The following is a 14,716-nucleotide window of genomic DNA, read 5'->3' as shown; positions in this document are numbered from 1 at the left end:
CATTTGGAACTGTATTCTTTATTCAATATATTCGACATAATTGTCTTATTTCAGTTTTTATTTTTGTAATGATCTTTTGTTTTTTAGTTTTATTTTGGGGGGCTGGAACAATTCAGTTAAACTAAAATAAAGAAATGTTTAAATAAATATTTATCGTGCTTGTATCAATTGGTGCAAAAGTAGCCCAGGGATAATAATAATAATAATAATAATAATAACAACAATCATGATAACATTTTTGTAATGTATGTACTTATTTTCTTTTTGTTCTTTGTTCCCTATCACAGTGGAACTTTCCGAGGCAGAGAAGCTGTCTCTAAGTTTATGTTGCCACAAAGATCGTGCATCTGTTTGGAAGACCATCTATTTTGAGTGCCTTAGTAGTGGGAAGCACTTCCTGGAGCAGGTTCTGGTAAGTTGTCGAAATTGCTAAAAAAATACAAACACTGATAAACTGTGCTGTTCAAAAAAAAAATGTTTTTCAACTTTTTTAACAAAAGTAATGAAGTGCAGACACTCACCCCTCTGTCAGTCGCTTTGTAATTCTTAAATTACTTTGGATCGTATTGGTCCATTATTTCGTTATTATCTGCATGTGCTAAAATTCAATAATGTAATGGTTGGTTCCTTCCTGTAGGTCACAGCACTTGACCTGATTAAACACGAGGAGTTCTCTCAGCTGAGGGATTTGCTGCGGCTGGAGTTCCGGCCACTGTCTCGTCTGCTGCTGCTACTCGGCTGGACTCAGTGTCGCAGTCTGAGCTCGGCTCAGCAGCTGCTCACTGTCCTTCACCATGAGCAGGTCACAAGTGAAACCTTTTTTTCCAACTTATTCACTTATTACTATTATTTAAGAGTCATTTAGTAGAGAAACAGATAAATGTTTTGAGTGAAATCATTTGCTGATGGAGTTTATTATATTTTCAGGCACCAGCCAGTGACACTGTTCTGCAGGAGTTTGCCAATATTTTGTCCTCTCAGCTCAGGATACTTGAATGGTGTAAAAACAACAACCCGTAAGCATCTGTTGTTTTTCTTTTTGACATTTTGACTGTATCTCCCATTTTATTTGTAACACTATTAATTTACAGTGATTAGCTTTAACTACTCTGTTTTTAGTTAATATATAATAATATAATGTTTAATTCCAGTCGAAATCAGGAGTCAGAATTTCCAAATTCAACCTCATAAACCCTGACATGGATTCCAAAATGGCTGCCACTGTCAATAATAAAAACTCTCCTAATTTTACTGTTCATTAAACTTCTGTCATATTTGGTTGACATTAAGTCAGTCTTACACGTAGATGTGGTCACATTTGCTTTCATGTTTATTTCCCGGCTTCTCAACTGAAACACGGTCAAATCAGAAGTGATATCGCTCCCAGTTTTGACTTCCGTCATTCGATGTAAATGGAAGGCACCACAGTTTCAATTTCAGTCTTCATTTTCTCTATAGAATATGTTACAACCAGTTAGTTTGACAAACTAAGCATTTAAATGCATTGATATCTTGTTTCATTACAAGACGAAACAGTTACAGCTTTGTTTCCATCGGCTGCAACAAAGTTAATCTTCTTCATTAATTGGTTAGTTGTTTTATAAAATGTGACAATTGTTTTTTGCTTGTGGTTCACTTTATATATTATATGTACACATGTGTATTTAAATACAGGTACTGAATATGTATAGCCACAACCTTCAAACTGAACTCCTTTTACTGTCACAGCTGATCTGTATATGTGTACATGTTTTCTCTCTGTTTTCTGTTCTTGCAGCGATATTTCCATGGAGTCGCTGTTGATGCAGCTTCACACTCTGGACCATCATTCAGCTCTTTATGTTCTGCACTCACTGACTCCTTTGCCCCAGTTCGAAGAGCGCAGGATACTGGATCTGCTCCAGCAACTGCCACATAAAGCAGAAACAGGTTTACATTGTTCACTTGTTTCTGGAGTCTAAACTAACACTTATGGATTCCTATAACGTGACCTTGCCTGATGTTTTTTCTTGTTTTTTTTTTCTTGCAGAAGACACTGAGGCCATCAGTATTCTCAGTCCTGGAGTGCAGAGGAACGTAGTTTTGTTTCAGGGTTTCTGTGCCATGAAATATGCCATCTATGCTCTTTGTGTAAATGCACATAAATACTCAAATTGCACTAGCTGTGAGTCCATTCAGCAGCAGCAACAGCACCAGCTCTCTGAAACAGAAGCAGACCAAAATCAAACCACAGCTTCTGCAGCAGGTACGAAGCCAGTCTTTCTTTCTGGTTTTGATGGAGTACTTTTTTTTTTTATATATTGTGTGAATTTAGTAAAAATTTGAACCCGCGAAGACCATATGCAAACAAACTACAATGTCAAGCAAACATAGAGGAAACATTTTAATAAAAATTGTTTGTTTTTGTAGCTTTAGAACAGGTCTTTAATATGTACTGCCATCTTTAACATTCCTGACCGCGTTCATCTGTGATTGTTGTATAATTTCGCAGGTTGCCATTTGCAGTTCCAGCACTACCTGTCTGAGTGTCAGCTCTACCTGGAGGCCGTGCCAGCCATGTTCCGCCTGGAGCTCCTGGAGAACATCTTCTCCCTCCTCTTTCTCTCCACCACTGACTTTACACAGCAGAGTCAAAGAGACACAAACTCCACTCCAAACACAGGAAATATAAATCAAGACTGTTCATCTGATACAAAAAACACAAATGTAGAATCAGGAGCCAAAATCACAACAGAGGAGACTGATCATGGCATCAAAGAGAATCAGAAGTTGCGTGCAGGTTCACCGACGGCATCACACCATGGCCACCTGGACCTCGGACACTTCATCCAGGGCTGCAGGGGGTTTTTGGTCGATGTCACGGCCATGGAAGGTTTTCTGAAGCTGCTGAAAGAAGGACTGGAGGGCATGTGTGTGGTGGGTCAGCAGGAGGGGCAGGAGTGGGGAAGAGCACTGCTTCGAGAGGCCGAGGTGGTGGAGAACCTCGGCTGCTCAGTGACGGCTGAGACGTTTGGAACTCGTCTGCAGGGTTTGTCCAAACGCACCGCAGAGGCTCAGTGGAGGCTGCAGATCATCACCAGCAACCAGGGCAGTGAAAGTGGTGAGACGCACAATGTGTTCACTGTTCATGATGTTGAAAATAATTGTTCCTAAGATGCATCAAAGATGCATTCTCATACACTTTTCATTAGAAATTAAATCTCAAAGTGGTAAGCTTGAGAAGCATTTGGCTTGTTTTTGGGGCTGGTACAAATCAATTTCATTCTTAAAGAAATGTTTCAATTCATATTTAAGTTCTTTTTTTTCTGCCTGCTTGTACTGATTGATGATGAAAAAAGCAATCACAAAGCCGTGCGTTTAGAAATCAAACTATATGGAATCGTTATATTTGACATAATAATGATAATGAAATCCTGTAGGGCAGCAACAATTAACAATATATATATATTTTTTTTAAATAATTAAAACAGGCTCTCAGTGTCTTAAATGTGAATATTATCTGGTTTCTTTGTTGCATGTAAATCATTAAAACATTTTATGGACCAAACATCTCATCGATTGAGAAAGAAAATAATTGACAGATTTGAAAATTGTTAGTTGCAGCCATTGTGAAACCAGTGAAGATTCACAGCCCTATGATTTACACTTATTCATGGAAAAAAATAATACTGTAACAAAGTCAAAATCAAACTATTGATGTTAAACTCACTTGCAGTTCCAGAAAGCCCTCTCTACATGTCGGCCGGCAGCTGTGTCGCTTCCACTTCTTCGGGACGCAGTAAGAGCTCAAGTCTGAGGAGGAGGAGAAGAGCAGGGAGGCAGCTTACAGAGAGACAAACGTCCATCGAGAAACGCAATGACGTCAGCACGAGTGCCTCAGGTTAGATGTGAACACCGTTCATTACGTCCAGTATGGCTGGGGTTCGCAGAATAACTCACAAAACACTGTCACATGATAAGGATACAATCAGGGTAAAGCAAATCCGCAATAATCTCTATATTAGAACTAAGACAAATGCCATTGTGATGGCTTGATATCTGTCCAACTGAAGAGAGTTAAAAGAAAAACTCTGCACTTAAAGAGTTAAGTGTAAAGTAGTTAAGTAAAGAGTTGTTTTATTCTTTATGGTTTAATTTATCTTTTATCAGATGGTGGAGGAGGGCCAGCTACAGGTTGTGTGGAACTGGAGGTTTGTCCTTGTGGAGGCCCTCACAGCTGGTTGGTCCCTGCCATGTTGTCCCCCCCAGAGTCTCTGCTCATGTCCTGCATCCGCCGAGGAAACTTCATGGAGGCTCGTCAGGTCTGAATGACAAACCCTGCTGATGATATCTAAACTGTTGTTCTGTTGTTACCATGGATACAATATTACTACCAATAATAACAACATATCCTTACTTTAGCCCACTTCTACTGCAATATCTGCTCATTATGACATTATAATTTTCCTCATAATTAAAAACACTGTTTAAACTAGGCTTAGTGACCATTTCCATTATGAAAAGCACTGATAAACAGATTGGCAGCTTATTGTAAGTGTAAAAATGAGTGCGTATTCCCTGGCTGCTCTGCAGGTGTCCCTTGTGTTTGATCTGGCGACATCTCCATACTGTGGTGAGCTTGTGTTTATGGAACGCTACAAAGAAGTTCTGGTGGAGTTGGGCCAGGTGGAGCAGAAGATGGAGAGTCAGTCTATGTCTTCGTCATCGTCTTCCTCAGAAGGCTTGGGCTCAGCCACTGTTTCAGGCACTGGGAGGGTTAGGCTGGGCAGTAGTGGACGGTCAACGCTGCAGGCCATCGGAAGTGCTGCTGCTGCAGGTTTGGCTCTCTGGTTTACATTTTTACTCAGTGCTGCGCTCAATGCTTCAAATCCGCTAACATTGCATGCAGAGTTGTGTTGTGTTCTTGTACCTTAAAGTACCTGCTTTTCGGACTTTCTTTAAACAGCGGTCAGATAAGAAATGTAAACGTTTTGCTGATAGTTATTGAATCTAGTTTTACCATTACTCAACACTCACTCATGACAGGAGTCTTAAGCCAGAAAAATTGAGCTTCTTTCTGAAAATCAGAATCTACACAGAGGAAAACAATGTTTTCTTTACATCTGAGAGAGTTACACATTTTTTTTTTTTTTTATTTGTTGTTGTTTTTTTACATGAAATATAATTATTGATTAAATGTGTATAGCTGAGCTGGAAATGTGATAATGTGACAGTGTAAGTTGGCTGGTTGTGCACAGGAAAGAATCAAATCACCACTCAATAAAATAGGATTGTTTCTTAGTGAGATATCAACCCTTTTTCCACCTCAATCCTTCTGATTGATCGCCTGTAAGTTTCATGTCAACTTTTAACTTTTATTTTCTGTCTTAATTTAAACTAAATGTTAATACTTAATTTTCCATATTCCATATAATTCTTTATCCGTTTCCACATTATTTTTGTGTGATTGTTTATTTACTGGCATTGTGAGGGCAGGTATTTCTGATATTTATCATCATGATTTTAATCTCTATCCCCAAATCTCTCTATGTTTGTGCTTGAAAAATGCCAAATAACGTAAGCAAACTTATAGATCTGACTGTGTGTGTTTCTCTGCAGGTGTGGCTTTCTACTCCATTTCGGACATAGCGGACCGTCTCCTCAGCACCTCTGCTCACCCGATGCCCTCCCTGGAGGAAGGCTACTGGCTGAGCTGCTGCTCTTCAGACCCCTCTGGTCTTCTCTTCAATCTGCTGGAGGAGCTCAGTCCAGCAGCCATGGCTGCCTTTGACCTGGCCTGCTGCCACTGTCAGCTTTGGAAGACGTCCCGGCAGCTGCTGGACACAGCAGAGCGGAGACTCCACAACAGCCTTGAGACTCGAGGTACAATGACAAGATTCTCAGATGGACTGTAAAAATAAATAAATGAATGAATGTGTGACCGAACCTTCCCTGTCTGCCTCCACAGGAGTACGAGTCGACCCCAAAGTTCCTCACTCTGAGGGGATCTGTGGTTTTCCCATGGTATTGCAACAGATCAGCAAGATCCTGAATCATTTTGCTACTAACAAAGGCTCTGTTAAAACAGGTACATTCAAATATTTTCATTATTGTCATGTCAATTAAAATGGTTGAAAACCCCACTTCAGAGTATGACAATATATAATTAAGAAATGACTTGCTTGATGAAAACCTTACCAGATGTTTGGTTTGAAAGATTTATTTAAATATTGAATAGCTGTACTGATCATGTGAGCTATGTGGACTTTTTCTTTTAAGAGAAAGGAAAAAAAATGAAGCAAAACACAGTAAAAAGGCTGCATTGGTCCAATATTGGTATCAGTAGATACTTAAGGCTGTGATACTGGATATTGGTATGATATTGAGCCATATGTAATTTTTGCAACAGCGTCCCCCTGTGTCATATCTAAAAGATGAACTCTTTTGTTAGTTCTTAATAGTTTTTGTTTCTGTTGCATTCTTAAATCCCAGAAGCTGTTATGGAGGACCAAGTATTTGCCAGCCCATTTGGTTGCTGTATTCACGAAGTGCTCCTCTGTTGTCACCCGTCACTGACCGAGGAGAGCATCGCTGCTCGGCTCAGTCTGGCTCAGCGCTTGGAGACCACACTGCAGGTCCTGAGTTCTGCTACAGAAGGCACAGGTTAGCACAGACAGAAACACAAAACAAGTTAAACTCCTATAATTGACCTAGTTTTAGAGTAAAAGTATTTAAGTATTTAACTTCTGCATGTTGGTGTGATTGTCCTAATCATTGAGTCTGGATTTTTGATGTCTGATGTGACAGAAGGCAGGATTGGCAGCTCTCTCCTGGCGCTGTTAGTCGAGCAGGCCAACCTGAAGCAGTCAGAGCTGGATGCTCACCCCGTGCGCACCAACATGAAGCAGCTGCTTCGTTCTCTGGACCAGCTCTGCCCCTTTGAGCCAGACGGAGACCTCGCAAGACCAGATTATGTTCGTAGTTTCCTCGACTACATCAACACACTGGCATCTGTGCTGGTGCGCAGCCTGGCTTCAGAAGGTACAACATTCACTTCTCATGGAGTAAAGATGTTGAATGTGAATGTCATATGCTTCCATAACTCTTTACTTCACTTGGTAGTATGCTTCTTTCCATCTTGTATTTAGTTTGGTTCTGATTGTTCTATCTTACTTTTTAGATCATAACAGTGAAGTGAAGCTTGGGAATCCCCTGCTTGTGTTGCTCCAAACTCCATTTCAGCTTCTTTCCCACCTGCTCTTTGACAGACAGGTGTCTCCTGACAGGTACGCACACTGGTTTAACCATAGTAGTATGAAGACGCACACATCAGGGCTATTGCCTGTCTGTAACTCTCAACTTGTTCTTATACAGTGAGCAATTTCTGTGTGTCTTTTGACACCAACAAATGATGTCAGTCTGGTCTTTGTTCACTCTCAAATAAGTTGGGAAGCCTGAGTTAGTTAGGATAAGTTTACACCAGGACACAGCAAGGTTTTTTCAATCCAATGTATTTGTTTTAATTTTATTTGTAATAAATGAAATAATCTTTATCACAATTTTATTTTTTTGTTAAAAACCTCAGCAACTTCAATTATCGTAGCATCTCCCAGGTTTTGGTTGCTTGGTAACGACAGATGCAACTTCTAAGCAGAAGGAGTTGAAAAAGCAAGAGGTTTTTTCAGTTCAGAACTGGAGAAGCCTCTTGGAGGTAAAAAGTCCAGTCACCTATCACTGACTCCTGATCATCTTTGTCTTCTTCCATGCGTTACATGTAAACAATCCCTCACTCGGTCACTTTATGACATTTTACTCTGTTTTAGCTTCAACCCTCTGAGATTTACTGCCACACAGTACATTTGTAGCTTACCTTGCTCCTGCTTAATTTCTCCGCAGAGTGTTGTCCTTGCTGCAGCAGGAAAGTCTGCGACTGAGTGTCCAGCAGGTGATTGTCCAGCGATGCTGTGAGTCTTTGCCCTTGTGGTTCTCCTGTCCAAGTACTGAAATAGACTCCAACCAGGCCAAAAAAGATGATGGGGTTTTCAGTGTTGCCAGCTTGTCCTCACTACTCCAACATCATGCTCAGGAGCACATGTCAACTCTGGGAATCACAGAAACGGTCTCAGGCACTCAGTCTGATGCGAGTTCGGATTCTGAGGCATCGGTTGAAGATCACTCTGCTACAACCACCACCCTATCCACCTCTCCACCTTCTCATTCATCCTCCTCTTCCCCAAACTCTTTCCTCCTCACACCATCAGCTCTGTCATTTCTTAAGTCCCGTTCCCCTTTACTGGCCACGCTGGTGTGTCTGAGTGCATGTAAAGGAGAAACTGCTCGGACACAATCCTCTGGATGGTCAGGGTATTTTCGTAGTGGACGTAAAGAGGTTGTCTTGGACGGCGAGCAGATTTCTCGTGAGGCTGATAACCTCTTGAAAGGTTTTCCTATTCTCTGGTCCTACCTTAACACCATGGCTGAACCAGTGCTGGACACGCCGTTGGCTGAGGGTGAGGGAGGCTCTACTGGACTTGGGGCAGTTCTTTGTGGGAAACCTCTGGTCGCTCTCCTGCTGTCTGGACCACAGGACGAAGTTGCCCAGTCTGTGGCTGCTGAGGCCTTCCAGAAGGCACTTTCCTCCAGAGACCTGGCCCGAGCACTCAACCTGCTGGAGCTGTATGGACAAGGCTCCAGCCAGGAGGGGGCGCTAAGAGACCAGCTACTTGCCTATGCTGCTTTGGAAGGTAAGGAATGCTCAATTGAGTTTCTTCTTGCACTTTCACACTTAGATAAATAATGATATATGTGATGATTATCAAAAAACTTTTTTACATTCTATAGAATAAACGATTAATCGGACAATTTGAAAAAAAGAACCCCAGATTATTTGGTAATAATAATTATTTAGGTCTTATAAAGTTAACATGACCATTGATTTGGCTTTAAATCACCTATTCAAACATAGCCCCGCTAAAATGGAATGTTATGATTATAACAGGAATAATTCATTTAATATAATGTAACATTTGGTATAACCAAATCAATTATCTCTTTTCTCTCACTTGCACTTTAAAACTGAAAATAAATGTTGAAATTATTAGATAAATAATGAACAGATTATTTGGCAATGGAAAAGATAATTGGCCATCATTTGAGCTCTAAACCAGTAATTTAAAGAAAATCCAGCAAAAAAAAAAAAAGATTTATAATACTTTCAAAGTTGCTTCTGCTTTCAAAGTAACAAACGTCTGTTTATGATTGTTTGTGTTCAGATGGGGCTGAAGGTTCTGGTCAGCTGTTCCGCGTACAGGATGCAAACCTGCGAGGTCGCGTTGCCCTTCAGGCTCTGGAGCGATGGCCTCTGTCATCCAGCCTGGAACTGCTCGACTTCTGCCTCAATGACCCAACCATGGAGACCTCACTGAGGAAAGACCTGGAGCTCAAGAAGAAAGAACTGGATATCTATCGCTGGGTACAGTGTTGATGATGATTTGTAATCACATTTGACAATCAGGATTTGAACCAGCAACCTTTAAGCTGCAAGCCCATTTCCCTCCTCTAGGCAACAGGCTGCCCATAACATAAAGAATAGTAATTAGCGTAAACTTTATGCCAAATAGGATTTTTTAGTTAGACAACATAGAGTCGTCATGGAAAGCACAATTAATAGAATGTTTAAGGTTAAACTAAAAGGTAAAGAAACTAGTTTTAAGCTTGTACTTGTACTTTTATTGACTTAGCACCTTGGGAATGTTTTTCACTTGACTATAGCCTGTCAGTGTATTTATTCCCCACCCTCTTATGTAAGCAGTACATCTCTCAGTGATTTTCCCACACTCCTTCTGTGCTTTCTCTGTGACAGATGTTGAATTTAAAGCCTCCATTGCCCTGGGCAACTTGGCAGGAGATGAGAACCGAGTCTAAGACGAACTCTGAGTCCATGTTTTCCATGATGCTGGAGGCAAAAGTAGGTGCAGCAGATTTCCTGTGGCATGTAATGGAAAATAACACCTAATAAATACCCATGCACCATGTTTTTGTAAAATGTTTTTTTTTTTATTTTGATTTTTTTTGCAGGAGTTTGCTCTTTGTGCACAGTGGGTGGAGCTGTATCCTGTATCTGAGCAGCTGAAACTGCAGCTAAAGACGGAGCATTTGCTCAATCTGCTAGACAAAGGACAGACAGATGAGGCTTTTCAGGTAAATGTCTGCAAACATTCTCTGTCTGTGTTGCTGTCTGTCTTTTTTAAAGTGCTGCACAATACATACAAACAAATACAAATCTATTTACGGTTAGGCAATTATAGATATAAATGTTGGACTGATTAATTGGACTGATATTTGCCATTTTTTAATAATCAGCATTGGCCGATAATTATTTATGAATCGAACAATGATCACAAATGCCTTTTTGGTCCCAGAAACTTGATAAATGTTGCCAAGCCACAAAACTTTATTTTTCTTTAATCCCAAACATTTATCAGTGTTTTGATTAGCTGTTTTGTGTATTTAATATATACTTTATTTTTAATACTGCATTATAATACAATACTGTATTACTGTATTTTTTTAATGTATTGTATTATTTGCTATCATTAAACAGTTATAATTTATTAGATGGAGGGAAAAAAGAAAATCAGAACTCATATTGGTTGACCTCTAATAATGGTATAATTAAAGATAGAATTAATTAATTAAGTTCAAACATCATTAAAATATCTAAAAACAAGAATAGTGCACTAGTGCATTAGCTAAAAAGTTTCCAACATTCTCAAATCCACATTTTAATTAATTCATTCGCCAAATTTTGTCTTGAAAATGAATGATTGTTAAAGGCCAGTGTGTAAAAATTAGTTTTAAGAAGTTTTATTTAATATATGAAAACTGGAATTGAACAAGCACTTTCACAAAATGCATAATTATACATTTTACTACAAAAATAGTATACATTCATACATCATATAATATGATGTGTTATTTTCTATGCAAGCCACTATATACTACACATTATCTACTGTAAAGTAGACAGCGAACACACTCTGCCTATACATGATTCTTATAATTTATTATTTTTTATCATTTCTTCAGTTACTGGAGGGCCTCTCTGATTTTGCGGTGGGCCTGGACATTTGCGAGCGCGCTCTGGACCGCTGCCCCGGACTGGCCGCCTGTCACTTCCTGTCTGACTACCTCACGCTGCATTTTCAGAGGCAGGTGTCTCCTGCACGCCGGCGTCACATCCACGCTCTTCATCTGGGCTCTAAGGTTTGTGAATATGGATTAAAGATTGTTTAGTCTTGTTTGTTTGGTTTTATTAGATTTAATTTGTTGTTGCTTCATCATCCTTCAGGGTCCAAAACATTACCTCTCTTAAACTTTCCTTTCATACCTACTATCACTATTACTACTACAGTAATAATAATAATAATAATAATAATGATGATGATAATATATACTTTTATTCATACATGTCCTCTACTCAACTCAACAAAAGTCTAATCCCGGTGTTTTCCTTCTTCAGGTGTTGCTGACTCTACCCTCGGCAGCCAGGCAGGATTATTTCCCCCTGCTGTCTGAGCCTCTGCTGATGCTTGAGCAGCTGCTGATGAATCTGAAGGTGGACTGGGCGGACATGGCGGTGCAAACCCTGCGCAACCTCCTGGTCGGTCAGGAGGCCGGATTTGGTGCCGAGGACATCAATAAGCTTCTGGCAGACTATGGCTGCAGGGCCCTGGATTTCTCCTGTGCACCCAGAGAACGGACCAGATCCGGTCAGTGACAATGACGCATGTAGACAGAAGTGACCATATAATGGGCATCACATCACCTACCTTTTCAGCACTGGTCAACCAGTGTTTAAAGTGCCAAGTTCTAAAAATGACACAGTAATGAATGTTGGTATTTAAAGGTCTATTGTGAAAGAGTTATGACGCTTTTCCAGTATGCAGTTGTGGCTTGGGTTGACTCTACTATTACTTTTTTCTGTGGGTTTTTGCATTAGGGATAGTACCTGGTATTTTATTAGTACATGCTGTGGTGAGATTCCAAGCAGGCTGAGCCATTACTAAAATGTGACAGACTGCTGACAGAGTGTCATTACTGGAAGAGTCATGAGTGCGACGTCCAACACGGGAGTCAAACCAAACAATGCCAAACTCAAGATCAGTTAAAAATACTTCTGAAAACATGCGTTAATCTCCAACATAAGGACATTTCTAAAATCTCAATATTTAACAGATGGGTCTGGTGTATTTACCGACAGAATTGCTGAAAGCCAACATTAAGTTCTCCACATATTCAGTGTGGGGCCTTGAGGCTCCTTCCAACATCTTAGAATTGTATAATAGACTTGTTTTGTATAAATAGATTTGTTTAAGTAGTACCATTGTTCTGTCTCCAAGGAGACTCCAAGGAGACATAGTCTTGGTGACCTGGGACGTTCACAATTGAACATTTTCCCCCCCAGAGAACATTCCTATAATGCATGGATAAATGTGCCAATGTTTTCCCCACATTTCCAACATAGATTATTGCTAAGTAGGGCCGTTCTGTTAAGTTTTCATGGGGTAAAATAATATCTATGAATTGTTTTATACTGAACGAAATTGCTTCTGGCTTCTCTTGTGTATTTTTATGATTATGATTACTGCAACAACTTTGTTCTAACACATGTTTACTTTATAATGAGGAGATGCAGTGTTGAGTTTGGGTTACGTTGCTAAATGGAAAAATTGGAAAATCCTCAACTTTTAGAAAGATATCATACAAACATGTCAACTAAGACGCCTGCCCTCTAGCTCAACAACTATTCTTGTACTTAAAATCGAGGGTAAAAATGTCCTTGCTTACTTTACATGCTTTTTTTATTATTATTATCAAATTGTGAACTCTTATTTTCCAGACTCTGTCATCAGCCTCCAGGACGCTCTGATGCAGTGTCCTGTTCAAGACAACTGCTCCCTTTCATCCAGTCGAATCGATTCTCAATCACCCTCAGCAAGTGAGCCATTTGATAAAATGATAACGTGATACCCGTGTGACCCTCGAGGGAATTTAATAGTTCACATGATCTTACCCAAGTGAACTTAATTTGTTGAGATTGTGAACACTTAATTGTTTGTTTTTCCACAGTTGAGATGTTCTCTTAAAGCTGAACTAAAATTCATAAAAGATTCACATGAAGTTCTGTTCTTCTTTTTCATATATATATATATATATATATATATATATATATATATATATATATATATATATTCTATATGTGTATATATATACACATATATATACTGTTAATAAGAGTTTTTGGTTCAAAAATTGTTTTGTTCTTGTTATTTCTCATTGTTTTCAGGCAGCACCCCGACTCACACGCCCTCCTCAAACGTCACAGACCGAGAGAGGGATCGAACCTCAGCAGGGAGAAAGCGCCGCTCACCTGCCAAGTTTCAGCCTCCAGATCAACCGCCAGCTCAAAAAGACTGGGTCCCCGACACCAAGCAGCATGTGTGCATGGTCTGCCAGCGCGAGAGGTTCACCATGGTGAGTGGTTGAAACCACGGGAGATTCAGTGATGTTGTCAGAAATGAAAAAGAAGCCCTTTTTTGCTTGCATTTTATTCAGAGTCACTGAATTGAACCATTTTATTTAAGAATTATTAAATAACATGTGCAGAAAAATGAAGTTGTGATTAATTCATCAAACATATCTCTTGGAAATGGCTGGTTGATCTAATTAAAATCAAATTAGATGAGGACTGCAACTATGGATTACATTCATTAATCCGTCGATTATTTCCTCTATTGACCGATAAGTAGTAAAAGTATAAAATGATGCTCAAAATGATGATGTTCTCAAATGTATTTTTTTTTGTCCACAGACCCAAATTATTCAGTTTTAATGAATTATTTGTTATATGGAGCAAATAAACTAGAAAATATCCACATTTAAGCAGCTGAAAGTATCTCAGAACTATTTGATTATTTGATAAATTGGTTATCAAAAGCGTTAATGATTTTTACAGCCCTATATTACATGTTATAGAAATGGTAGCAGAAACTGTTAGAACGTTTATCAAATCTAGTAATTGTGCAGAATGGAACCCAACATAATGATCATTTCATAACTGAAACAAGAACACTTGTGTTTGGGGACTGATGAGAAGAACTAGGAAGTAGGAAAATAATAACATCTAATGTTCACTCTTTCTCTGATAGTGTGTTTTTTTTCTCTACACTTTAGTTTAACAGGAGGCATCATTGTCGGAGATGTGGTCGTCTGGTGTGTCAAGCTTGTTCTGAGCATAAGATGCCTGTAGACGGATGTCCAGGAGAGGAAGTCAGAGTCTGTGACCAGTGTTACACCTACTTTCACCCAGAGTGAGATTCTGTCTATTATGTTCCTCATGAAAAAGAAGAAGAAGAGTTTTCCTATAATTTGGAACATTTTGAACACTATTTCATATGAATGTACAGTATGTGTGATTTCAACAGCATGCAGTTTTATTTTGGTAGATGCTGCTTATGCAAATTCCTGGAATCGGTCCAGTCATAATTGGAACAATATTGCACAAATGTCTCGTCTGACAAACTAGAGGACAAAGGAAATCTGTCCAAGTCTTAGGTCCATACCACTGAACACATGCTTTTTTAAATTGACCTTTTCTCATTCACAGTTCTGACGATGAGCTGGAACCAGCTGAAGGTAATGAGTCTAATAACATCAGATTGTTTTGTTGCTATTT

General features: G+C 39.4%; 1 protein-coding gene across 1 annotated transcript in view; it reads left to right on the top strand.

Annotated features, from left to right (window-relative positions):
• Positions 1 to 14,716, top strand: part of zfyve26 (zinc finger, FYVE domain containing 26) — a 28,838-nt gene that overhangs the window by 5,761 nt on the left and 8,361 nt on the right. The window contains exons 7-30 of the mRNA XM_044047501.1: positions 288 to 412; positions 638 to 802; positions 928 to 1,016; positions 1,778 to 1,929; positions 2,030 to 2,245; positions 2,492 to 3,100; positions 3,716 to 3,880; positions 4,150 to 4,301; positions 4,573 to 4,816; positions 5,599 to 5,862; positions 5,948 to 6,067; positions 6,472 to 6,642; positions 6,787 to 7,020; positions 7,160 to 7,265; positions 7,876 to 8,723; positions 9,252 to 9,451; positions 9,842 to 9,946; positions 10,057 to 10,179; positions 11,068 to 11,244; positions 11,501 to 11,750; positions 12,881 to 12,979; positions 13,328 to 13,515; positions 14,215 to 14,351; positions 14,648 to 14,676. Of these exons, the coding sequence (XP_043903436.1) occupies positions 288 to 412; positions 638 to 802; positions 928 to 1,016; positions 1,778 to 1,929; positions 2,030 to 2,245; positions 2,492 to 3,100; positions 3,716 to 3,880; positions 4,150 to 4,301; positions 4,573 to 4,816; positions 5,599 to 5,862; positions 5,948 to 6,067; positions 6,472 to 6,642; positions 6,787 to 7,020; positions 7,160 to 7,265; positions 7,876 to 8,723; positions 9,252 to 9,451; positions 9,842 to 9,946; positions 10,057 to 10,179; positions 11,068 to 11,244; positions 11,501 to 11,750; positions 12,881 to 12,979; positions 13,328 to 13,515; positions 14,215 to 14,351; positions 14,648 to 14,676 (4,968 nt within the window). The remainder of the gene's footprint in view (positions 1 to 287; positions 413 to 637; positions 803 to 927; positions 1,017 to 1,777; positions 1,930 to 2,029; positions 2,246 to 2,491; positions 3,101 to 3,715; positions 3,881 to 4,149; positions 4,302 to 4,572; positions 4,817 to 5,598; positions 5,863 to 5,947; positions 6,068 to 6,471; positions 6,643 to 6,786; positions 7,021 to 7,159; positions 7,266 to 7,875; positions 8,724 to 9,251; positions 9,452 to 9,841; positions 9,947 to 10,056; positions 10,180 to 11,067; positions 11,245 to 11,500; positions 11,751 to 12,880; positions 12,980 to 13,327; positions 13,516 to 14,214; positions 14,352 to 14,647; positions 14,677 to 14,716) is intronic.

This window comes from Solea senegalensis, linkage group LG16 (assembly GCF_019176455.1).
Source record: "Solea senegalensis isolate Sse05_10M linkage group LG16, IFAPA_SoseM_1, whole genome shotgun sequence".
Taxonomy (NCBI): Eukaryota; Metazoa; Chordata; class Actinopteri; order Pleuronectiformes; family Soleidae; genus Solea; species Solea senegalensis.
Note: the sequence above shows the minus strand (reverse complement) of the source record. Positions and strands in the feature narration are given on the sequence as shown.